Raw genomic sequence first — 26,141 nt, forward strand, 5'->3', positions numbered from 1 at the left:
AAAGTCAGTGAGTTAATAGAAGCAATGGAAACTCAAGCCCAGTAAAATAAAGGCTGAAAGAAAATAACTGCCAATCTAAAATTGTATTTTCTCTTTTTTCTTTATATATACATATATTTTAAATTCTATTTTCAATAAAAACATTCTTCATGAATAAAGGTGAAATTAAAGTATTTTCCACACAACCAAAAACTGCAAGAATTTATCACCTGAAAATCTACACTGAAAGAAATACTAAGGCATGTTCTTCAGTAAGAAAGGGTAAATGGATAGTTTTAGACAGACAACTAGACAGAAAACTAGACAGAAAAGTGTGGAGATGCAAGAGAAAGAGCAGCAAAAAGGGCCTAAATATTTACTATTCAAATTAATTATAATAATATCATATTTAAAATTTAAAACATATAGAGTTAAAATATATGACAACAATGCCATCTAAATCTAAAGAATGATAAACTGAGGTTACATATTCAAAGGTTCTGGAACTGTCTTGGAAGAAATATAAGGACTAAATTATCCTAGTCTTTGATAAATGAAGAATCCAGGTTTTAATCGCTCAGGGTAATAAAAAAAAAGTAAAGAATATATAACTAAAATAGTCAATTATTTAAAGTAAGAAAGAAGAAAAAATAACACTAAATGGTGCCATTTTTAGCTTAATTCTCTGTGAGCAGAGAAAATTTATGAAAATTCAGTACATGCATGCTAGCTAGGGCAGAAAGCATGTCGCAACATGTTTAACTCTTTGCCCATTTGCTCCGAGAAGCCGCAAGAATACTTGCTGGCCACACTTGGCGGCTGGAGCATTTGACCCTGAGGTAACTAACTTTGCAACAAAATATCCCGCTTTTATTACTATTTTCACATTGCTCTCATATATGGACTTTGGAAAGAAAAGATATCTTTTTATTTATGCATTCTGTCCTTAGTAGTGTTATTCCCATTTACAAAATACAGTAATTCTCAATTACTGAAAGTGTCGAATTCTAGAAAAAGTAGCATTCTTATGTGTGATATTAACATCATTCTCTGACAGGTGTTGACATTTGATGAATCCAGTTTTTCTGAGATAGACAATTCTGATGTCAGTTCTGTTTAAAAAAAAACTCCAAGAACAGTTTTTATATTTTATTATTTATTTATTTGAGATGGAGTCTTACTCTGTTGCCCAGGCTGGTGTGCAGTGGCACGATATTGACTCACTGCAACCTCTGCCTCCCTGGTTCAAGCAATTTTCCTGTCTCAGCCTCCCGAGTAGCTGGGATTACAGGCGTGTGCCACCACGCCTGACTAATTTTTTTGTATGTTTAGTAGAGGTGGGGTTTCACCATATTGGCCAGGCTGGTCTTGAACTCCTGACCTCAGGAGATCCACCCACCTCGGCCTCCCAAAGTGCTGGGATTACAGGCATGAGCCCCATGCCCAGCTCAGTTTTTGTATTTTATTTTCCCAGTGAAAACCAGTCAGATTTGCTTCAGCCTCAGAGAGCATATCTATGTAAAATTAAATAAGCACTGGCAGAAACCTTTTTTTTTTTTTTCTAATCAGGAAAAGAGTTAAAAGGATTATAATAAAATGGAGTGTGCTCACCGACCACAGTAGAAATAAAAGTCAACAACAATAAGAAAACTTGAAAATCCCCCAAATAGTTGGAAAATAAATAATATGCTCCTAAGTAATCTGTGAGTTAAAGAATAAATTACAACAAAAATTAGAAAATACTTTAAAATGTTAATAAATATAATACCTGTCAAAACTCATGGTATGTAATTAAAGGCATGCTGAATGAGAAATTTTTAGTTTTAAATACATACGTTAGAAAAGAAGAAAGATTAAAGTTAATGAACTGTCTCAAGAAATTAGAAAAAAACAGTAGATGAATCTTGAAGACAGTAGAACAGAAGAACAGAAATCATAAAGAGACAAGCAAAAAATTAAAAAATGAGATAGAGGCATCAAAACCAAAACGGGGTACTTTGGAAAGAGTAATAAAATTGACAAACTCCTTCCTTCTGAGACTGGTGAAGAAAAAGTTTAAAAAGAGAGAATGCAGAAATACCTAATATTGGAAATGAAAAGATTATATTTCTACAGATCCTATGTTTCCAACTTTATGACAATAAATTTGAAAAATATGTAAAATTAATAAAGTCCTAGAATAATAAAACACTAAAACTGATGCAAGAAGAAATAGAAATTATAAATATTCTTAATGTAGTATATTTGCTAGTAAACTTTGTGAAATAAAGTGCTAATTTTGTCACCTTTCCTGGAGAATAAAATAGAAGAAACATGTCCAAGCTTACTTTATTAGGTCAGAATAATTTTCAAAATGAAAATTTTAAAAGAATATTAAAGAATGAAAATTATAGGCCAATTCATTTATGACAATGATATGAAAGTCTATAAATTCAAGTAGAAATTTGAATCAGCCAATAGATAAAAGTGTAAAATATTGACCTCATTTGATTTATTTCAGAAATATGAGGTAGGTTTAATATTAGAAAATCAGTCATTGTAGTCTACATTAACGGCATAAAAGAGAAAATGTTGTAAGTATTCAAATGGATTCAGAAAAAGTATTTGATGAAACTTAATGTTATTAATGGTAAAAGCTCTTCTCTAACTAAGAATGAGAACTTAATCTCATTTCAAATACAAGATATTCTAAAACAAAACAAACTGCAGCAAACATCAAATTCAATGGTAAATATTAAAAGATTTCTGTTTGAGATAGAAAATAATGTAAGGGCACTACCTACCATCACTTTAAGTCAACATTTTTGTATAGGTCCTAGCCAGTGCGATAAATCAAAATGAAATTAAAATACAATCACTTGAAAGGAAAGAAAATTTATCATTATTAATGTACAATATAATTTCATGCTCCAAAAATCCGAAATAATCACTGATAAATTATTAGAATTAAGAAATGATTTTGGCAAGTTTATTGAGTGCAAGATCCAATATGAAAACATAACTTATATTTTTATGTATTGACAGAGAATTAGAAAATGAAATAAAATAACAATTACAGTAGCATTAAAACAACAACCAATACCTAGCAATAAATCTGACATAGGTTGTGCATGACTGCTATTCAAAAAACAATTTAAAGATAAATTTTTAGAAGACTTAAAGAAATGGAGACATACACTACATTTATGGATTTAAAGAGTCAATATTTCAAAGATGTCAATTTTACTCAATCTGACCCACTAGATTTAGTGCAGTTCTAGCGAAATTTCTGTCTTCTTAAGGTATGAATTGACAAGTTGATTATAAAGTTCACAGAGCAACGCAATGAGCCAAGAGCCATGAATAATCAACTTCCTTCATGAAGAAGAACAAGATGAGAGAACTACTCTAATTGATATTAAGCTTATTACGAAGTTATAGTAATTGCAATAATGTGGTGCTGGAACAAAGATGGATAAATAGACCAATGTAACAAAATGGTGCTCAGTAACAAACCCACATATATACATCTATTTGATTTATATTAAAGAAGAAATAATAGAGCAGTAGGAAAAGGGAGGTCTTTTCAATAAATAGTTCTGGGTCAACTAGATAACCATATGGTCAACTAGGTAACAATAAGTGGTTCCAGCTCAACTTGATAACCATAACTAGACAATGAACCATATATCTGACCCCTACTGATAACAAATGCAAATATTGATTCTATATGAATGCTAGATCTTTTTAAAAATAATATAGAATATATTTATGACTTTGAAAATTGTGATAGATTTCTTGAGCAGCACACACAACATTAATCATAAAAGAAAATATTGATATACTAGAATACTTTAAAATTAAGAAAACTTGTTCAGCAAAAAAATAGAGTGGGAGAACATACTACTAACACTTATAATCAACAAGAACCTTATGTTCCGAATGTATAAAAAAACTTTTACAAATGGATAAGATGTGGATAAGAATAAGAGATTAAAAAAGATAAAACATCACAATAAATGTAATAGAAATAATGATGAGAGAAAAAATAGTAAAAATTAGTGCAGAAAATAAGGAGAAACAATCAAACAAGCAATAGAAATTATCAACCATGTTAGTTTTTGAAATATTGTGAGGTAAATAAATTTTGGCTAGATTGATAAACAGACAACACATAAACAGTATTCATAGGCTGGGCACAGTGGCTCATGCCTGTAATCTCACTTTGGGCACTCTGGGAAGCCCAGATGGGAGGATTGTTTGAGCCAAGGGGTTTGAGACCAGCTTGGGCAAAATGGTGAGATTCCATCTCTACAAAAAATTTAAAAAATTATCTGAGTGTAGTGGCACATGCCTGTGGTCCCAGCTACTTGGGAGGCTGAGGACAGAGGATCACTTGAGCCCAGGAGGTCGAGGCTGCAATGAACCATATTTGTACCACTTGCACTCCAGCCTGGGCAACAGAATGAGATGCTTTCTCAAAAAAAGTAGTAATAATAATAAAATTGACATAGCTATGGATCTGTACACAATAAAAAGAGAAAACAATGAACAATTTTGTGCCAATATACTAAACACTTAGAAAAAATGAATAATTCCTTAGAAAAAGGATTTATCAAAAGTGACTCAGAAAAAAATTGAAAGCCTGAGTAGTCTTAAAATTATTATCTTCATACAAAAAACAACAGGCAAAAATGGTTTTAGAAGAAACTTCTAACAAGCATTTAAGGAGCAGATGATTAAAATCATACTAAGGGTTTTCTTGCGAATAGACAAAGAGGAAATCAAACTCATGTTATTAGGCTAGTTTGGTCTTGATAACAAGAACATAAACAATTATTGTGGTAGGTAAATCATGGATGCAAAGTCTTTGAAACTACTTCCATAAAGAGTTAGGTTTACCTCTCCTCTACAGTATTTAATGCTTATACTGCCTCTTTTTTTAAAACTAATAAAGTATGGCAGAAGTAGTGCGGTGATAATTCTGGACCCAGCTTTTAAGAGGACTGATGGGTACTACCTTGGTTGCTTGGAGCCCTGAACTACTGTGGAAGAAGCATAACTATCCTGTTGTATAGACTATGCGGTAAGACCCTGAGACTATATGGAGAAGGAGAGGGGCCCAGCTGAGCCCAGCATTCCAGCCTTCCCTGCCAATGTACCAGGCATTTGATTGAATTTGTCTTGGACTTCAGCTCAGTTCAGTCACAAGCTGACTACCACTGAGTGATCTGAGTTAATGGCATACAGAAATGAACAATTTCCCAGAGAAGCCCTGCCCAAATTTCCAACCCACAAAACCGGGAGACATAATAAAATAGTTGTTACTTTAAGCCTCTATGGGTGGGAGTACTTTGTTATGCAGCAATAACATAGCTGGAGCAGACTGTATGGGGGAGCAAATTTATAGTCCAATATCAGACATGAACATAGATGCAAAAATCCTAAACAAACTATTGGCAAATCAAATCCAGTGAGAGAGATATATATATATAAATATATACATATATGTATAAATATATATACATATATAAATATATACATATATAAAATATATTATATACATATATAAATATATATACATATATACATATATAAATATATACATATATACATATATAAATATATATACATATATACATATATAAATATATATACATATATACATATATAAATACATATACATATGTACATATATAAATATATATACATATATACATATATACATATATACATATATACATATATACATATATACATATATAAATATATATACATATATACATATATACATATATAAATATATATACATACATATATAAATATATATACATACATATATACATATATAAATATATATACATATAAATATATACATATTTAATATATATACATATATAATATATATATACATATAATCCCAGGTAGGCAAGGGAGTTTAATATTAGAAACTTCACTAATGTAACTCACCGCAATAATAGATTAAAGGGAAAAAGCATAATTTTATTTCAATAAGTGAAAACAAGGCATTTGAAATGCCAATGCACATTCACTATAAAAACTCTTAGCAAAATAGGAATAAAAAGGTCTTTTTTTAATCTGATGAAAATTCTCTGCAAAAAATGAACAGAAGGCATCCTTTTTAATGGTAAAATATATTAGCATTTTATTTAAAATCAGGAAAGTTGTTTATCATCAACATTTCTGTTTAACATTGTATTAGAGATTCTAGCAAATATGTAATTTGAAAATATATTAAAAATACCATTTATAATAGCAATAAAAATAGGCAAATAGGTAGAGAGTAACAAATCTAATAATAAATAGACAAACCTTTATGGAAACAATTTAAAACTTTATTAAAATATATTAAAGAAGACCTATATAAATACAGATGTAACACTTCATAAATAGAAAGACTAAATATCATAAAGATGTGTGTTTTCCCCAAATTAATCTTTAGACTAATGAAATTCCAGTAAAATTCCAATGGTGGTTTTAGTGAAACTTGACAAGCTGATTCTAAACTTTTATATGAAACAGCAAAATCTCAAGAATAGGCAAGACATTCTTAAAGAGGAAAAATTTTTAAAAATAAATTTGAGAGGACTTGCCATGTTAGATATCATGATATATTATGAAGTTATAGTTGTTAATATACTTCATATTTGTGAAAGAATAGGCATACTCATTGGTGGAACCAAATAGAAAACACCCCAAATTATGTAAACATATAATGTTATATACATAATGATATCTATAATAATCAAGGAATACTAAATGTGATAGAGATATTTCAGTAGAAGCTCTAAACTAAATAAGCCATTTGTCATTAAAAGAAATCACTCAGACGAGATAGTATATGCCAGGAAATCTGATTTTAAGGACGGGAAATTTATGACAACTAACCACAATTTTTGTATTTGCACCTAAGTTGAATACACTACTGTGTCACGCCTCCAATGACTATTCTGTTTTCTCTATCGCCTGACTAGCTCCTGATCATTTTAAAAAATATATTTCAGATATTGAGATGTTCTCTGCTTAATTGTCTCTGGCCTACCTTAAAGAATAGCTCATCAGTCTTTTTGATGTACTGTTTTGTAAGGAACATAAATTACTAATGTTTTTGGACTTCAGTCACAGTAATGCAATTTACTTACACATTTGCCCTATTAGACTGAGTTCCTTGACAACAGGTACTACCCTTTTAATAGCTAACAATTTTTGCCAGCTTCTGTACTAGATATGTGTTGGAGATACAGAAATCAATATGGATTGGGAATGTGGTTGGATTCATCAAAGGGATTAAGATAAAAAAGAAAGAAAAGGAAAGAAAGAAGATATAGTAGCATTTTAAAATTATTTTCCATGGTCTAAGCAGCATGCTAATCACATTTACATGTAAGGAGTCATGGAATTATAGAGCTGGAATGGACTTTGAGATCATCTCTCAAACCTTCTTATTTTACAGAAGTAACTATGTCACAAAGCATTTAAGTGGCTCATCCAAGGTCATCTGACTATTTGGTTGTAGAAGGCATCAAAGTCCAAACATCCTATCTCCTAGTTGAGTGTTATTTCCTCTGCATCATACTGCTTCCTGTTCTGGCCTTTCTAAAATACAAGAACAGAATTTAGCGTCCCAGACCCCTGTATATTATCTGACTATGGCTCATCATCAGAATATCCTTATGCTTCCGAAATAACAGTTTTAACTTTGCCTGAGAGGCTATTTTGTATCATTACCTTCCTATGAGAAATCAGGTACAAATGTTTATGGATTAAGTAATTTAATACTAAATTATGTGAGGTGGTTTCATCTCTGTATTATTCATAAAACCCAAATGTTATCAAATTATTCTAATTTATGTTAGAGAGAAAAATACCTGTATTAACCCTGGGCTAGACAAGTAGCATTGTTCTTATTAAAAAACTCAAGTATATGTAAATTTACAGAATTCAGCTTTTTTTCCATAGGTTATTGGGGTACAGGTGGTGTTTGGTTACATGAATAAGTTCTTTAGTGGTGATTTGTGAGCTTTTGGTGATACTTTGATTACATGACTATTTATAATTACATCAAATCCAAGCCTTTCCCTAAAATTTAGTTTCAACCTGGTTTATACTCAATTAGTTAAGACACTTTTATTTAATATTTGCTTTTTTACTTTTGCATGCATGAAGTTTAATAATTCATCTAATTTGACTTAATTTTCTAAAGCCTGAAGTGTTTTTGAATAAGCTTTGCCTTTGGTTCCTATTAGGATTTCTCTTCTCTCATAAATAACTTGGTCTCATTTAGATTGCAAGAAATACACAGAAAAAAAAGTAAATATTTTCCTGGCTCATAATGATGTCTCAATTTGTATCTGTCCCATTGAACCACCCAGTTAACTAAAAATAAAAATTGTATGCATAATACCAAAGTTTTAGATGTTAGACCATTAGGCACTTCCAAATAGCTACTGATCATTTGTCAGAGATCTGAACTCAGCTAAGTAAGTTTCTTTTACTGAAAACAAAACAAAACAACCAATGACAGCATCAGAGTTTGCTGTAGACTGCTCAGCTGGGATATATTCAATTCAGATACCAAGTCCTACCTGGAAGTGCGAGTGAATCTAGAAAGCACAGAATATTTCCTGTTCTCTGGAAACAGAACCTGTTAGCAGGGGAGCCATTGTGCACAGAGATAAAGGATACTCAAAACACCATCTCACTTCTGTATTCTGAGTCACTACAGATACTGACTAACACATCCCCAGACTGTTGAACAATGTATTGGAAACTTTCTCCTATCTTCCCTGACCCCTCCAAAAGTGAGTATTTGATTAATCCATTTTAAGGTCTGAAATTCTCAATTTTTCCTAAAATAAAATTTCTGAAAATCTAACTATATCAGTAACAGATTGCTAAGGAAGGTATGTTTATTAAAATCTTCAAAAGTGATGTTGTTTGAATGTCATGAATATGATTTGACTCCATCTATTTCCACTGTGTGTGTGTCTTAATTTGTGTCTTATTCTGTTTTCTCATTTATGAATGGAATAAATAACTTTCCTGGGGCTGATAGCAAAGAGAGCTATTCTGAAGCCAAAATGATTGTGGTTCTGTTGCTGTATGCTGCCACTCTGCTCCTTTGGGGGGAAGTGCCCTGTGGTTTTGCCAGGGGCAGACAATCCCATAATCACACACCCAATGCCCTGGTCACAGGAGTAGATACCCAGCCAGACTGAGCCAATCACAGTGGTTGCTGTGGCCTGGCCAGGGGCAGCCAGGGGTCTAGAGCAGGTTGGCCGGCATCCTTCTCTAGGGAGTTCTAATCAGAAGCTGGGAGAGAAAACGTGTCTTTTCTGTGTGTTCAGGAGCTGTGAAAATGTGGGATGTTCCCTGCCACATGAAAAAACTGAGAGCAGTGGCATTATGCAGTGATGAATAAAATAGGGCAAACAGAGAGAGAGAAAGCAGACAGGGCTGATTGAATTCTTGTTTCTGGCGCTGTCCCCACAGGGGCCCTCGTTCCTGTTGTTCTTTCTTCAATTTGGGGGCATAACCCAGGTTCTTCAGGAAATACCCTTTCACTCAAATACATTTCTTTCTCTTTGCTTTTCCTTTTTTTCTCTTTCTGAAAATAAAAAGCATAGGCCATTAATTTTGGATTTTTAATTCTATCTACCTGCTTATATATAAGGCATTTCCAACAATATTTTTTTCCTTTGAACACTGTATCCCGTCAAGGATAGGCAGCACGTATAATTTTCACTCAGTTCAAAATGTTTTCTAATTTTCCCTGCAATATTTTTGTTTTGACCCATGGATTGCTTAGAATTGTGTTAATTTCCACATATTTGGTGATTTCCACATATTTTTTGTGATTGACTTGTAAAATTGCATTGTTGTCAAAGAACACGGTCTGTCTGATTTCTATCTTTTTAATTTTATTGAGACCTATCTATGGCCCTATATGTGGCCTATCTCTGTGAATGGTCTTTGTACAGCTGACTAGAAAGTGTGTTCTCCTCTTTTTAGGTGAAATGTTCCAAAAATGTCTATTAGGTCTACTTGATTGATGGTGTTGGTCAGTTCTGCTACATGCATACCTATTTTCTGTCTACTTGTCCTATTACTGAGACAGGAATGTTGAAGTGACACTCAAATGGATTTGAGTTATGTTTTCTGGATAATACAATTAGTTGCCTATTTAAAAACAAAACAAAAATAAGTATAAAAGGCTGCTAACAGTAGGTACTGTTTTAGAGAGTCGTGTATTTATATCTTACATCAACAGTGGACAAACAGCAACATGCTCAAGAGTTTCTTCCTTGTTTTGTTAGTTTATGGAAATGTTGGGAGACAAGAAAATACTCGGAAATGGCTTCTTTCTAGGGGTCTTCACTTCTTATAACAGGCTCTTGGATGTCAGGCCAAGTCTGGGAGTGGGTGGGAAGTCTGGTTGAGTTGGCTACACTCTCTAGGCAGCAGTGCTTCTTCTGGTCTACACCAGCATCCCAAGACTACCCAGGAATGCACTGAAGAGGAGTGACTCACTCACCCACTCAGCCCAATTAGAGTTGTACCAAAATGAGCTTTCATGGAAATTTTCAGCACTGATGTTGTATTCAAAGCTTCTCTCCTTATTAGCACATTTATAAACAAAATTTTAGACAGAAATTGTATGATAGTGTTAGCTCCTGTAGCTTCACAATATTTCATCAAAGAGGCAGGTATTATCTTGTTTACTAGAGAGAGGGACACAGAAGATGAGAGAAACAGGTACTCCCCCCAGTCTTCTGAGTGGTGTAAATGTAACAACAACAGTATGTTGAAAAATGATATGTCATTGGGAAGCATGGCTTTGTCGAGCTCACATGCATGCTCTGAAGTTCCTGTGATAAAAGTAAAATGCTTTTAAAAATTATTTTGAAAGCTGCTACATTTCTGAAATATGCTATAATAATACCAACTTCTGGCAATGGAGCTGACATATTTCAGCTCAAAGTACACACATACAGATGTTATTTTTAAAACAATAATTCAGCAATTACCCATGATGTGATCACATTCCTGACTTTATTGAGTGGCAGTGCTTGGGAGGAAATGTTGGATTTTAATTGATGATATCAATATGAAGTTTCATACTTCAGTAAAAATGAAGGCAGGGAACAAAGGCAACATATAATTGTTTGACAATATTTAAAAGTAATGTCAAGTTGTGGTGAGATTCTCCTGCCCATTTTAGGTAGAGTTTTGCAGTGTGTTGTTTGCTTAGATTAGAGTTTAATTCAGTATTTAAAAATTGTTGCCTATTTTTGTTGTTAACCATCTTCATAATAGATCTGTGATTATTTGATTTTATAGATGGTAGGATATTTTTTGTGGGTCTCAGTTTCATTTAAACAAGCTGTCTTCCATGTAACATATGCTTTTGCTAGTGGATCATAATAGTTATTAATAAAAATTAATGCATTGTGTTTATTCATCTATTTCATTGGAAACAATTGATAATCTTTCTTAATTACAAGACAAAATGAGTTCCAATGATTGAACTAAAAAATTGAGACAAATTTAAGGAGTGAAAGGAATTATTATCCTTGACTAAATGCAGGCAGTGATGTAATTTCTTTGTACATTGATGTGAATATCATTACTGAGTTATGTTTTTATTTGTATGTAATTTTAGAATTCATATGCATGTCCTGTAAGCAACTTTTCTTTTCTTTTCTTTTTTTTTTTTGAGACAGTTTTTGCTCTTGTTGCCCAGGCTGGAGTGCAATGGTGCAATCTTGGCTCACTGCAACTTCCGCCTCCCAGGTTCAAGCGATTCTCCTGCCTCAGCCTCCCGAGCAGCTGGGATTACAGGCATGTGCCACCACGCCTGGCTAATTTTGTATTTTTAGTAGAGATGGGGTTTCTCCATGTTGGTCAGGCTGGTCTCAAACTCCCGACCTCAGGTGATCCACCCACCTCGGCCTCCCAAAATGCGGGGATTACAGGCATGAGCCACCGCGCCAGGCCTAAGCAACTTTTCTAAGAGGGAAGTTGTCTTGGAATATGAATGGGTTAAATGGAAGTTTCCCATGTGGATATCACGTAGACAAGCACCACCTAAAGTGTGGTCTGTGGACCTTCATTGTCTTCATCACCTGGGAGCTTGTTAGAAATTCAGAATTGTGCTGAACCAGAATCTCTTTGTTGGCAAGGAGCTCAGGAATTTGTTTTAACAAGCTCTTTTTTTGTGTGATTCAATGAATGTTAAAGTTTGAGGACCATTGATCCACACATTACACATTTCAGTGCTGGTATCAGGTATGATAGCTGACTCAGACTCTGTATTCAACAACCATCATAAGTTCTGGGTTTTCCTCTTCTCCCATGGACACTTACCTGAATAAATAATCAGATTCCTTTAGGGAAGAACTGGTTAATTACTACCGTTGTGTCTCGACTCCTTCCTCATGGGGACCTGCTCATTCCTTCAGTAGATGGTTGAGTCAAAGAGCTGGCTGGGGATTGTGATACTCCATTGGGGCAACTTTATTTATAGAGTTGTTAGTTTTTGAACCATCACTACGATAGAGTTTTAGAACATTTCCATCACCTCCTCCCCTTAACTTCTCTTGAGGCTGTCTGAAATCAATCCTTTCTGCCATCTTTATTTCCAGAAAACCTCTGATCTGCTTTCTGTCTCTACACATTTGTCTTTTTCTTGAGCATTTCATATGAATGGAATCATATAATGTATACTCTTTTTCATTTGGTTTCTTTCAGTTTGCATAATGTATTTGAGGTTCAGCCATTTTGTAGCAAATACCAACATTTTGTTCCTTTTTATTGCTCAATAGCATTTCATTGTATGAGGATCACATTTAGTTTATCCATTCTCAGGTTGATGGATGTTGGATTGTTTACAATTTCAGAATATTATGAATAATGCTGCTAGGAACATTTGGGTACAAATCTTTGTGTGGACATACTTCCAGGTCTTGTGGGTAGATACCTCAGAGTGGAATTCCTGGTCATATTGTTACCGGTGGAAGGTGTCCAGGTTCTTGGCATTTTGAACAAAGAATTGGACAACACACACAAACAAAGCAAGGAAAGAATGAAGTAACAAAAACAGAGATTTATTGAAAACAAAAGCGCACTTCACAGGGTGGGAGCCGGCTTGAGCAAGCGGCTCAAGAGCACTGGTTACAGAATTTTCTAGGGTTTAAATACCCTTTAGAGATTTCCCATTGTTTACTTGGTGTATTCCCTATGTAAATGAAGAGGATGAAGTGAAGTTACAAAGTTATTTACTTGGTGTACGTCCTATGCAAATGAAGAGGATGTTTCCTGCCATAGCTGAAGTGAAGCTACAAAGCTCTTTATTAACACTTGGGTTTAGAAGGTTGGGGTTTTTCAGTTTAATTTAGTTCTAGGAATTCTTTAGGTTCCCTGTCTGCAGAGCTTATTTCCTGCCTCAATATCACTTCTTATCATTGCTATTGATTACCTGAAATAATCAATACATTTAAAAAATATTACTTCAAATGTACAATTTGGCTGAGAAAAATTTTTTATACATCACTTTACTCAGATCATGTCAGACAATTACCAAAGATTTTCCGACTGTACAATACTGGTAGATTCATCAGTTTTCAGAGAATATTATTGAGTTTGTCATTCTCTGAATAATAATTGGTCCTTTACTTTCTGTTCACAGCTGCAATTCCAAAATAGACTCTTATTTGACAGAGGCACCTTATCAATCATTTTGCTTGCTTTGTCCCCAGTCACTGATTTTGCATTTATTTGCCTGTATGATTATATGTGTTTCATCAATTATTTTACAACAACACAGGGAAGGTTTCTCCAGCTTTTGTATTCTTATCCGTATTATACACCATGTTAGTTCCTAGGATGCCTGAATGTTCTTCTACTTTGCCTCAGAAATTTTAATAAGTTTCTCATAATGTTCTTTGTATGTGTCAAATGACACCAGTATCTTGAGACACAGCCTACAATGAAATAGGTTCACTCTCAGCTGGCAATTAAATTGCAAATTTCAAACTATTTTTGTCATTTTTCTGTAATGTTATTTTTGTTGAAGCTTGCATTTTATAACACAAACAGGTGATTCAGTCATTAATTAAGTTTTGCTATGATCAACACTGTGCTCATATTTTTACAAATCTATTATGTCCAGAAATTTTTTAAACCTCTTAATCATAGTAGAATCAATTTTTTTTAAAAAGGGTTCTTCAAAACCACAATGCGATACCACCTCACACCAGTCAGAATGGCTATTATTAAAAAGTCAAAAAATAACAAATGCTGGCAAGGTTGCAGAGAAAAAGGAATGCTTATACATTGTTGGTAGGAGTGTAAATTAATTCAACCATTGTAAAAGACAGTGTGGCAATTCGTCAAAGGCCCAAAAACAGAAATACCATTTCACCTAGCAATCCCATTAGTGGGCATATACCCAAAGGAATATAAATCAGTCTGTTGTAAAGAAACATGCACATGTATGTTCATTGCAGCACTATTCACAATAGCAAAGACATAGAATCAACTTGAGTGCTGATCGGTGGTAGACTGGATAAAGAAAATGTGGTATATATACACCATAGAATACCATGCAGCCATAAAAAAGAACAATCGTGTCCTTTGCAGGAATGGATGGAGCTGGAGGCCATTATCCTTAGCAAGCTAACACAGGAACAGAAAACCAAACACCACATATTCTCACTTATAAGTAGGAGCTAAATGACAAGAATACATGGACACATAGAGGAGAACAACACACACTGGGGCCTATGGGAGGGTGGAGGGTGAAGGGTGGGAGGAGAGAAAGTATCAGGAAAAATAACTAATGTCTTAATACCTGGGTTGCAAAACAATCTGTACAAGAAACCCCCCATGACACAAGTTTACCTATATAACAAACTTGCATGTGTACCCCTGAACTTAAAAGTTAAATTAAAAAAAAAGTCCAACCTGGATTGCAGTTCATGATAATATATACGTACATTTGACTTCTAGAAGTGCTGAATTGATATATCACTAAGAAATATATGATGATGAGACTGAAAATTCAATATTATGAGAAACTATAGTGGTCATTTGCATATTCACAGTATCCTTACATACAAGGCAGACATTTTAATTATTGACACTTTGATCCATTCATAGGTCAGCATAAGTAACCAGACTCAGTCCATGGCTTTACATATATTGGCCTTACGGCAAGCAATACAATGTATAAATGATATAACCTTGCCAGTATCAGTTATTTTAAATTTTTAATAGTAGCCATTCTGACTGGTATGAGATGGTATCATATTGTGGTTTTGAAGGACTCTTTTTTTTTTTTTTTTTTAAAAAAAAGATCCTTCTTCTTCTTTTTTTTTTTTTTTTGAGACAAAGTCTTGCTCTGTCCTCTAGGCTGTAGTGCAGTGGTGCGATCTTGGCTCACTACATCCTCTGCAATTCTCCTGCCTCAGCCTTCCGAGTAGTTGGGATTACAGATGCCTGCCACCATGCCTGGCTAATATTTTTTATTTTTTTAATTTTATGTAGAGATGGAGTTTCACCACATTGGCCAGACTGGTCTCGAACTCCCGACCTCAAGTCAGCTGCCTGCCTCGGCCTCCCAAAGTGCTGGGATTACAGGTGTAAGCCACCATTTTAAAATTATGGTTAAGAGGTTTAAAAATAGTCCTAGACATAATAGAAGAGATTTATAACAAATAAGAGCACTAGTGTTGATAGTTGTAAAACTTTATTAATGACTGAATCACCTGTTAGTGTTATAAAGTTTATTCTGCTAGTTTGTTTCCTGATAGATGTTAAAAACATTGGCCAGGCATGGTGGCTCATGCCTGTAACCCCAGCACTTTGGGACACCAAGATGGGTGGGCCATTTGAGCCCAGGAGTTTGAGACCAGCTTGGGCAACATAGTGAAACAGCATCTCTACAAAAAATAAAAAAATTAAAAAAATTAGCCAAGCATGGTGGTATGCACCTGTGGTCTCAGCTACTTGGGAGGCTGAGGAGGGAGGGTCACTTGAACCTGGGAAGTCAAGGCTGCAGTAAGCTGAGATCCTGCCACTGCACTCCAGCCTGAGTGACAAAGCGAGACACTGTCTTTAAAAAAAAAAAAGTAACTGTTAAAATGTTAAAACTATATAGCTAGTAAAATGTTCAAATGTTAACCTAAAGTTATGTTGAGGACTAGCAGTGGTATATGGAGTATGCTTTGGGAAATGCTGCTGTAACCTATAACATCAGGACTGTGAGTCACCTAAATAAACCCACCATCTTCATGTCATCTCACCATTCATATTGTGCCAATAGAAGATAAAAACTGGGCCAGGCATGATGGCTCAACGCCTGTAATCCCAGCGCTTTGGTAGGCCGAGGGGGGCGGATCACGAGGTCAGGAGTTTGAGACCAGCCTGACCAACATGGTCTCTACTAAACCCCGTCTCTACTAAAAATACAAAAATTAGCCGGGTGTGGTGTCACGCGCCTGTAATCCTAGTTACTCTCCGGCTGAGGCAGGAGAATTGCTTGATCCCAGGAGGCGAAGGTTGCAGTGAGCCAAGATCGCGCCATTGCACTCCAGCCTAGGCAACAGAGCCAGACTCCATCTCAAAAAAAAAAAAAAAAAAAAAAGATATAAACTGTTGGCCAGGCCAGGTGGCTCATGCCTGTAATCCCAGCATTTTGGGAGGCTGGGGCAGGTGGATCACTTGAGCCCAAGAGTTCAAGACCAGCCTGGGCAACATGGTGAAACCCCATCTCTACAAAAATTAGCCAGGCGTGGTGGTACATACCTGTAGTCTCAGCTCCTCGGGAGGCTTAGGCAGTAGGATCAGTCGAGTCCAGGAGGTTGAGGCTGCAGTGAGCTGTGATTGCACTACTGCACTCCAACTTGAGTGACAGAGTGAGGCCTTGTCTCAATAAAAAAAATAAATAAATAAAGACAAACTGTCATGAAGAATCTATCAGTATTCTTGATTCTTGCTTCTGAATCTAACTTTTTAAAAAATTACCAGTAGTTGGAATGATTAATAAATGAAAGAGGCAAAGAAAAATTTGAATAAAACCCTCTTCCACTCTCTCCTCCACATTCATCTAACTGTGGAGCAATCAGGGTGTTAAAAGAAAATGTAACTAGAGAAAGCTGGATTCCAATCCAGGTTTTTCAGTTTAGAGCTCTTAAGTAGTTTAAGTGTATGAAAATAATTATATCTGTCTAGAAGGATTCTGTGAGTTTTTTTTTTTTTCGACTGAGTCTTGCTCTGTCGCCCAGGCTGGAGAGTACTGGCGCGATCTCGACTCACTGCAAGCTCCTTCTCCCAGGTTCACGCCTCAGCCTCCCGAGTAGCTGGGACTACAGGCACCCGCCACCATGCCCGGCTAATTTTTTGTATTTTTAGTTTAGATGGGGTTTCACCGTGTTAGCCAGGATGGTCTCGATCTCCTGACCTCGTGATCCACCCACCTCAGCCTCCCAAAGTACTGGGATTATAGGTGTGAGCCACCGCGCCCAGTCAAGGTTTTATGATATCAAATGTAGCATGCCTGGCATAGGGCCTGGTGCATAATAGATATTCAAAATACTACAGGTACTTTTATTTTTATTTTAGAGTCAGGGTCTCTCTCTGCCACCCAGGCTGAAATCCAATGACCTGATGATCACAGTTCACTGTAACCTCAGACTCCTGGACTCAAACAGTCCTCCCACCTCAGCCTCTTGAGTAGCTAGGACTACAGGCATGTTCCACCACACCCAGTTAATTTTTATTTTATTTTCTTTTATTTTGTAGAGACGAGATCTTGCTGTGTTGTCCCAGGGTGGTCTCAAACTCCTGGCCTCAAGCAATCCTCCTGCCTTGGCCTCCCAAAGTGCTGGGATTACAGGTAGCTTTAATTCTTTTTCTGTTGTTGTTGTTATACTGGTTGAGCTAAGAATATCCCCCCATATACTTTGTGTGCTACTGTAGAAACTAAGTTACATTGTAAAATATTTTCCAAATTGCCTCTCTATTAAATATGAACATTTTCTTTGAAAATTCCAAAGGCATCAACAAATCTAAGGAGGATACAGAATGGAAAAATTTAAATATTTCTAAAATATAGTACTTTTGTCACAGTCAGAATGGTTTAATAATGTGTTCAAAATGTTGGATGTTTTGAGATCTTCAGATGAAAGGCACTGCGGAAATAAGGTGTCATTACAGTTCATTTGACTACGCCTTACCAAACAAATTTTTTAAAATTATGGAATCAAAACATGTAGCTCACCCTTCCTATTATATTATCCCTGAAAACATGCAGAAAATCTCTAAATTATTAGTGAACTTGAATAACAATATATAAAATTATGATCCCAAAAATGAAAACACAGTACTGTATCCCTTAAATAGTGAACTGATAATTAAATAATATGTATGTATGTATTTATTTATTTATTTTTGAGACAGAGTCTTGCTCTGTCCCCCAGGCTGGAGTGCTGTGGCACAATCTTGGCTTACTGCAACCTCCGCCCCCTGGGTTCAAGCAATTTTCGTGCCTCAGCCTCCCAAGTAGCTGGGATTGCAGGCATGTGCCACCATGCCCAGCTAATTTTTAAAAATGTTTTTAGTAGAGACGGGGTTTCGCCATATTGGCCAGGCTGGTCTCGAACTCCTGACCTGAAGTGATCCACCTGCCTCGCCCTCCCAAAGTGCTGGGATTACAGGCATGAGCCACCACGCCTGTCCTAAATAATATTATATAGAGAGGAAAAGGTGAAAGCTGTTTGGACAAATTAATATTTAAAGAAAAGACTTCTCAACATAGAATATGTAAAGCTAAAATGATATCTCATCTTAAATATTGTCATCACGTTCCTTATTTTCCTCTCCAAGAAAAAAGAACCAGAAGTTTATTTGTTCTGAGGATTCAGGAATGAATTTTCATATCATGTGGTTTAGTTTGATGATTTTTTTCGGAGAGACAGACTACCTGGAATGATGTGATTTTTCTCAATTCATTCCTGTTTTTCCTTCCGTGTTCATGTATCTTCATTCATCACAAATATTATGGAATGAACCCACATCAAAGGACCTTGACCATAAAATGTTAAGAATACAAGAAAACCAATGAAAATCCTTAACACCATTCAAAGATCTTTGTCTCTTACAGGCACTGATGACATGTAGTAACACAAAAGAATGTTGTCACCCTTCTGGAATAGTGAGTGAGTCTAGTAAACTTGTGTTTGATTCAGGTCATGTGTTGTTTGGCTGGGCTATTCAACACTACTGTAAACTAGGAAATGGATTTTCCAAACACATTTATTTTCTTTTAGATTGTTTACAAAATCTTTCTGAGTAATTTTGAAACTTAAAATGTATATTTCTTATTATAAAAGCAACATGTGTTCACTGTACAAAAGCTAGACAACAGGAGAAAAAACATATTTTGTATTCTGTGTTTAATATTTTTGTTTAAATCCTAATCTGTCCAAAAACATTCTCATCTTTTCCTTTCTATAAACATTATTTAACTCTTATGAATAAACACAATATTTTTTATTATTGGGATCATCATTTTGCATATTCTATTTAAAATTTGCTGACATAAGAAACAAGAAACAAATAAGAACATACAAATAAACAAATCCCCACCAGTAACCCTGTCATTAGGTATAATCACTATTAACTTGTTGGATGTCTATTTTTCCAGAATTTTCTCAATTTGCAAATCATTGTCAGAAGCAATAGGTCTTAAATTGATTTATTTGTAATCCAAAAATGCATTGGCTCTTTGCATTCTGAAGGTATATGTTGTTCCATCTTCTACTCCACACACTGCTAAGAACTACTGGAAAGTCACTCTTAATAAGTTCATAGTTGGCAGTGGGCAGGGCCTTGCTGAGAACCCCTGGCTGGGCACCTGCTGCGGGTTCATCTACGCGTTCCCTCAGCTGCCTCCTTTCAACCTTGTCCACCCCATTGCGGCCTCTGGTGCCGCGGTGGTGGTTCCTGTTTCTGCCGCAGCTCTCTCCCCTTCTTCCCTCTCCACCAGATCGCAGAGTTCACTCACCACGGTTTTATCCAGGTGGCTGCCAGGCTCTTGGGAAGCAACAGTGCATCTTGTCTTGTTCTTGCTGCCTGGCATGCCAGTGCTTCCTCCAAGAGTTTGAAAGACATATTGGCTGACCCGATAGTTAAGGAGCAGGCCAGAATTAAGACCTTCAGGCAGCAACATGGCAAGAAAGTGGCGGGCCAAATCACTGCAGACATAATGTATGGCGGCATGAGAGGCATTAAGGGATTGATGTATAAAACATTAGTTCTTGATCCTGATGAGGGTATCTGTTTCCGAGGCTTCGGTATCCCTGAATACCAAAAACTGCTACCCAAGGCTAAGGGTGGGGAAGAACCCCTACCCAGGGGCTTATTTTGGCTGCTGGTAACTGGACAGATCCCAAGAGAGGAATAGGTGTCCTGGCTCTCAAGAGAGTGGGCAAAGAGGGCAGCTCTACCTTCCCATGTGGTCACCATGCTGGACAACTTTCCCACCAATCCACACCCATATCTGAGCTCAGTGCAGCCATGGCAGCCCTAAACAACTTTGCCTGAGCATATCCAGAGGGTGCCAGTCAAACCAAGTACTGGGAGTTGATTTATGAAGACCATGCGTATCTAATCACAAAGCTACCTTGTATTGCAGAAAAGGTCTACCGAAATATCTGTGGAGAGGGCAATGGTATTGGGGTCACTGACTCTGAGCTGGACCAGTCCCACAGTTTCACCAACATGTTAGGCTATACTGATGCTCAGTTCACTGAGCTCATGCACCTGTAGCTCACCATCCACAGTGACCATGAGCACAGCAATATAAGTGCTCATACCAGCCATTTGGTGGGCAGTGCTCTTTCAGACCCTTCCCTGTCCTTTGCAGCAGCCATGAACGGGCTGGCAGGTCCTCTACATGGACTGGCAAATCAGGAAGTGCTTGTCTGGCTAACACAACTACAGAAGGAAGTTGGCAAAGATGTGTCAGATGAGAAGTTACGAGACTACATTCAACTCGAGATGGGTTGTTCCAGGTTATAGCTGTGCAGTACTAAGGAAGACTGAGCCACAATGTACCTGTCAGCAAGAGTTTGCTCTGAAACATCGCATAATGATCCTTTGTTTAAGTTGGTTGCTCAGCTATACAAGATTGTGCCCAATATCCTCTGACAGTAGGGTAAGGCCGAGAATCCTGGGCCCAATGTAGATGCAAACGGTGGGGTGCTCTCCAGTACTATAGCATAACGGAGATACATTGCTACGCGGTCCTGTTTGGGGCATCACAGGCATTGGGTGTACTGGCACAGCTCATCTGGAGCCGAGCCTGAGGCTTCCCTCTAGAAAGACCCAAGTCCATGAGCACAGGTGGTCTGATGAAGTCTGTGGACTCTAAGTCAGGGTAAAACTGGAGACTGGGGGAAACTGACTGTCAGAAAGTAAGGAAGCCTTAAAAAAAAAGTATATTTTTGTTTCAGGGGGCCTTTTAAAGACTTAAGATTAAATAGTATCTGAGGCACTGATAATCTGTTTGAGGTTAAAATATTAATTAAGACTTTAAAAAATGAAAAATGAGCCGTTCTTCCCTAACCAGTTCCCTTCCCTTGCCTGGTATTAGTTGCCCATAGACTTTAGGATGACCAGAACTAATGCATGTGCTATGGTTTAGGTTTGGTCCCTCTCTATCTCTAGAGTGAGAATCTGGCTCCTCTTTCTCTGGGTCAAAGCCAGTTGCAGAGAATCTGCAGTCACTTTGGAGCTTTTGCTTCTTCTCTGCCAAACCTCAGCAAGCCAGCTAACCAAGACTCTGCCCCTTCTGTTACCATAGGAATCACGTTGGATAGTCAGTGGTCCAAGGCCCTTGGCACTCTCTCATGCACACAAACACCTCCTAGCAAGACCTTTTCGTTAGCCAGACACGCATGCTTTGGCAAATTTTTTATGATACCAAGTGACCATAAAGGCATGGCATTTGTGGTGACTGGCACCCAATGTTAGATTCTACTTCAATTTTTAAAACTATCCAATTAAAATTAAGGCTTGGAAGTGTTCTGTTTCCCATTACTTTAATATTTACCTCCTCCCAGACTTTCCACACCTGCTGCATCTCAAGCTGAGGATGTTCCGGACCTCCCACTCTTGGTCCCTACTAACGACCTCTCAACAGATCTGTGGTCCCAGTCATTGGGTTTTATCAGTGCTTAATATGAACTGAGGTTTTTTACTTCCACAGAACACAAGCCACTACCCTCTGACCTTCCCTCGCCCTTCTAATATGTTGTAGGGCATAGAACAGAGACTCAGGAATGACCAGCATGGCATTTTCAGAGTATTTTCATGGTATTTTCAGAGTCTGGTCCCTGGGGTATTAGCACCTTTTTTTGAACAGGGAATTGATTCAAGATTGGACATGATCTCCTCTGATTATCATGTCCTGGGGCTGAGAGCATTAAAAATAGTTAGCCTCCCTCCTCATCTGCTGCCTCAAGAAAATGCCCCCTTATTTATCAACATTCTTTTCCTTCCCCTTCCCCGAGAGCTCACAGTACAATGTTTGTTTTAAAGGCCCCATTTGCACAGGTTTTCAGCAACTTGGAATGCTCTGTTGCCTTTGAGGTGGGCATGAGATACACTCCTGCTGTGCCCTCTTCTTCCCTCCAAACTCCTGCCTGTGTTTGTGTGGATCCCCAATCCCAGAACCACGGCGTTCAGTTGGACACGTGTGAACCCCTGGGTAACCATCAAGTCATGATGCAGACTTCAGGCTGTTCTGTATAAAATGCAAAATAAACATTTTTATTAACAGCAACAAAAAATTCATAGTTAAGTGGAGGAATCAGACAAGCATATCACTGTTGTCATTGACACCATATGCTGTAGGGGACTGAGGAGTGGCACCTACTGAGCCTAGAGGAATCTAAGGAGCCTTTACAGGGGAAGTGATGTTAGAGTCTTGAATAAGGAATAGGGTGTTCATCATTCAGGCGAGGCAGGGGAGGCCTTTCCAAGGAATGTGCAGGGCTGGGAGAGAATGTACAATAGGCAGCCCTGAGTAGGTTAATATGGTATATGATAGTGAAAAATAAATCTTGAAAGACAGAGACCCGACTGACCATGCGAAGACCTAATGTCCAGATAAGAAGCCTGGGCTTCAACTGGTAGGTCATAGGAACCTATTTAAGGAATGTATGTGTGTGGGGGTGGAGTGGGGCCTTCTGTAAGAAATACACAAGTAATCTTCGGATAGTGCCTTCGGTTTAGTTTCTGAAGACATAGCCCAAAATGAGGATTGAATGAGCAAAAAAGGCTGAGTGTAGTTGTGGACACAACAGGACATGTGCTTCTGTCTCACCCATGAGGAAGCTCTGGAGCACAAATTACACCACACGGTTAATACTATCCCAAGGCATGGGGTTGCCCTTTAACCCCTGGGCCGATTAGTCCTTGGCCCAGGGTTTGGTGGGAAGGGAAAGAGGTAGAGCTTCCTGTGCTAGCATTGGCCGAGAGCAATTCTCAGGAGAAGGGGGCATCCATCAGTACTCACAGTTCCCATCACAGCATGAGTGCAGAAGCAGGTAAAGAGGAACTGAGCAGAGCACCAGCGATGCATCCATTGCAGAGAGTTTTAACTAAACAGCACAAATGTATTCTTGATGAACATTTCTGGCTCTTCCTCTGAAAGTTTGAAACTGTGGTACGTCTACATCTATCAGATGAGGAGAGTCTTGTGGTGTTGACAACCAACTAATCATCCCACATTGACAGAGTGAGTCTTCTCTCTCTGAGGTAGTGTGCTCTTCTGGGTCATAAGGGAGAATTTGCTATCTACAGGGAGTAACTTAGGGTTGGGGAAATCATATTTCAATGTGTAAAAACATTAAGTAACAGTAGAAAAGTTAACGATTTCCATGAGGCAGCAGTACAGCGGCTCTCAAAGAAATAGAAGGCAATTGTCACATGAATGGCTGTGACTTCATTTGGACTAGAGTCACTTCTTTGCTCTTTTGAAACACTTTCTCTCTGATACTTTCAAGATACTTGAGAAGTGACATCAGCTTCACTGCCATTAGCTTACCTGAAGTGTATACACAACATGGGCATGGAAGCAATGCTGCCTGCCTCTCAATATGATATGTGCATTCATTCATTCATTCATTCCACAAATACTATGTGGTATGCAGTGCCTCGGGTGAGAGAAATATCACAAACAACAGTGCAATATCCCTGAGGTTGGGAAGCTTACATTTTAGATTTGGAGACGCATACAGGCCATATATAAGTAATTAAGTAAGAATGAATGTCAGCTTGTGATAGGTATAAGGTAAAAAATAAAGCAGGTGAGCTGGGCATGTGAGTGAGTGATTCACGCCTGTGATCCCAGCACTTTCTGAGGCTGAGGTGGGAGGATTGCCTGAGCTCAGGAGTTTGAGACCAGCCTGGGCAACATAGTGAGACCTTGCCTCAACAACAACAACAAACATAGCCAGGTGTGGTGGTACATGCCTATAGTCCCAGCTACTTGGGAAGCTGAGGTGGGAGGATTGCTTGAGCCCAGGAGTTTGAGACTGCAGTGAGCTGTGATCACACCACTGTACTCCAGACTGGGTGACAGTGAGACCCTGTCATAAATAAATAAATAAATAATAAAGCAGGATAAAGTGGGTAGAAAGCACCAGAGTGTCAAGGGGTTGATATTGATTTCTATTTTATTTAGAATAATCTGAGAAGGCCTCACTTATAATTTGGCTTGAAGAAAACACAAGAGCAAGTCATGCAATGTTCAAGTAAGAGTGCAGCAGTCAGAAGAAAAAGCTATGCAAGGGCCCTAAGGTTGAAAGTGTTCTTAGTGTGTTTGAGAAACATCAAGGAATGTGCAAAAGGCAGAATGATAGAAGATGAGATCAGAGAGGTGAGGGGTGGGGAGGGGTGTCACATGTGTCCCTGGAGGTCATTGTAGGGCTTTTGCCTTTCATTCTGAATGAGGTAGGAAGCCTTTGTAGTGTCTTGAACAGAGACATGATATGATCTAGTTTATGATTTAAAAGGCCTAGTTGGGTGCATTCAGGACTGGCTACAGTTTGAAGGACCTGGTGAGAAATGAAAGTATGAGGCTATTTTTTCAAAAATTATCAAGAATTTCCAGATGGCAACAGCAGAGCATTAAACCGAGCACTGGGTCCTTGTGAGTCAGGGACCCTTTGTGACTGCATGGGTCACATGCCCATGATGCTGGCCCTGGATGCATTGAGTATAGGCTGCCAGGAGTGAAGGGCAGAGGCAGGGAGACCTATAAAAAGTCAATGCAAACATCCAGTGGTGGGTGAAAGTATAGACATAGCAGTGGAAGTGGTGAGGAGGAGGCACACACTGTTGTTGTTTTTATATATTTTTTGAAGGTAGAGCTGATGGCATTTGCTAATGGATTGGCTGAAATTTATTGAGACAGAAAAGAGAAGGAGCAGGTCTTTAGTGTAAATCAGAAGTTCATAGTTGGACTTTAATAAATGTGAAGTCATTTGAAAGCAAGTGGGAGGATGACATTTAAGCAGTTGGATGTATGATTCTGGAATTGAGGAAGGAGATCCAGATTGTAGATCCAAATTTGGGAGTCTCATCTCCATAAAGAAAGCATTTAAGATCACAAAAACAGATAAGAAGGGACAGATAGGAAAAAAATGGGGAAAGAAGAAAAGAGAAGATAGGGAACAGATATATAAAGGAGAAGAACAAAGTTAGGGTATAAGACACTCTACTTAGAGATCAGAGATATTGGGAGGAACAAACAAAAGAGAGCTAGAACTGTGAATGAGGAGAGATGATCCAGAGGCCACGTGAGAAAAATGTGTCCAGAAGAAAGTGTTAATCATGTCATGTGACCCAGCAGTTGAGGACTGAGGATCAACCATTGAATTTAGTTTCATAAAAGTTGTGTGTGTTCTTGGTAGGAACTGCTTTGGTTTAACAGTGAAAATAAAAACTTCTCTAAAGTGCAAACAATTTAGAATGAAGGGAGAGGTAATGAAAGATAAAAAACACATACAACTCTCAAAGAGTTTTGAAAAAAGGGAAACAGAGGAATGAGTGGTGTCTGGAGGGAAAAATTGGGTCATGTGATCGTTTTTTGT

At 37.3% G+C, this 26,141-nt stretch overlaps 1 protein-coding gene and 1 pseudogene across 1 annotated transcript in view; both read left to right on the forward strand.

Annotated features, from left to right (window-relative positions):
• LOC116466985 (uncharacterized) overlaps nucleotides 1-26,141 on the forward strand; it is a 262,684-nt gene that overhangs the window by 26,488 nt on the left and 210,055 nt on the right. Inside the window, exon 2 of the mRNA XM_058437551.1 lies at nucleotides 17,782-17,875. Coding sequence (XP_058293534.1) covers nucleotides 17,782-17,875 — 94 coding nt within the window. The remainder of the gene's footprint in view (nucleotides 1-17,781; nucleotides 17,876-26,141) is intronic.
• Nucleotides 19,890-21,016, forward strand: LOC116467425 (citrate synthase, mitochondrial-like; annotated as a pseudogene).

The sequence above is a fragment of the Hylobates moloch genome, unplaced genomic scaffold, assembly GCF_009828535.3.
Source record: "Hylobates moloch isolate HMO894 unplaced genomic scaffold, HMol_V3 SCAFFOLD_4, whole genome shotgun sequence".
Lineage (NCBI taxonomy): Eukaryota > Metazoa > Chordata > Mammalia > Primates > Hylobatidae > Hylobates > Hylobates moloch.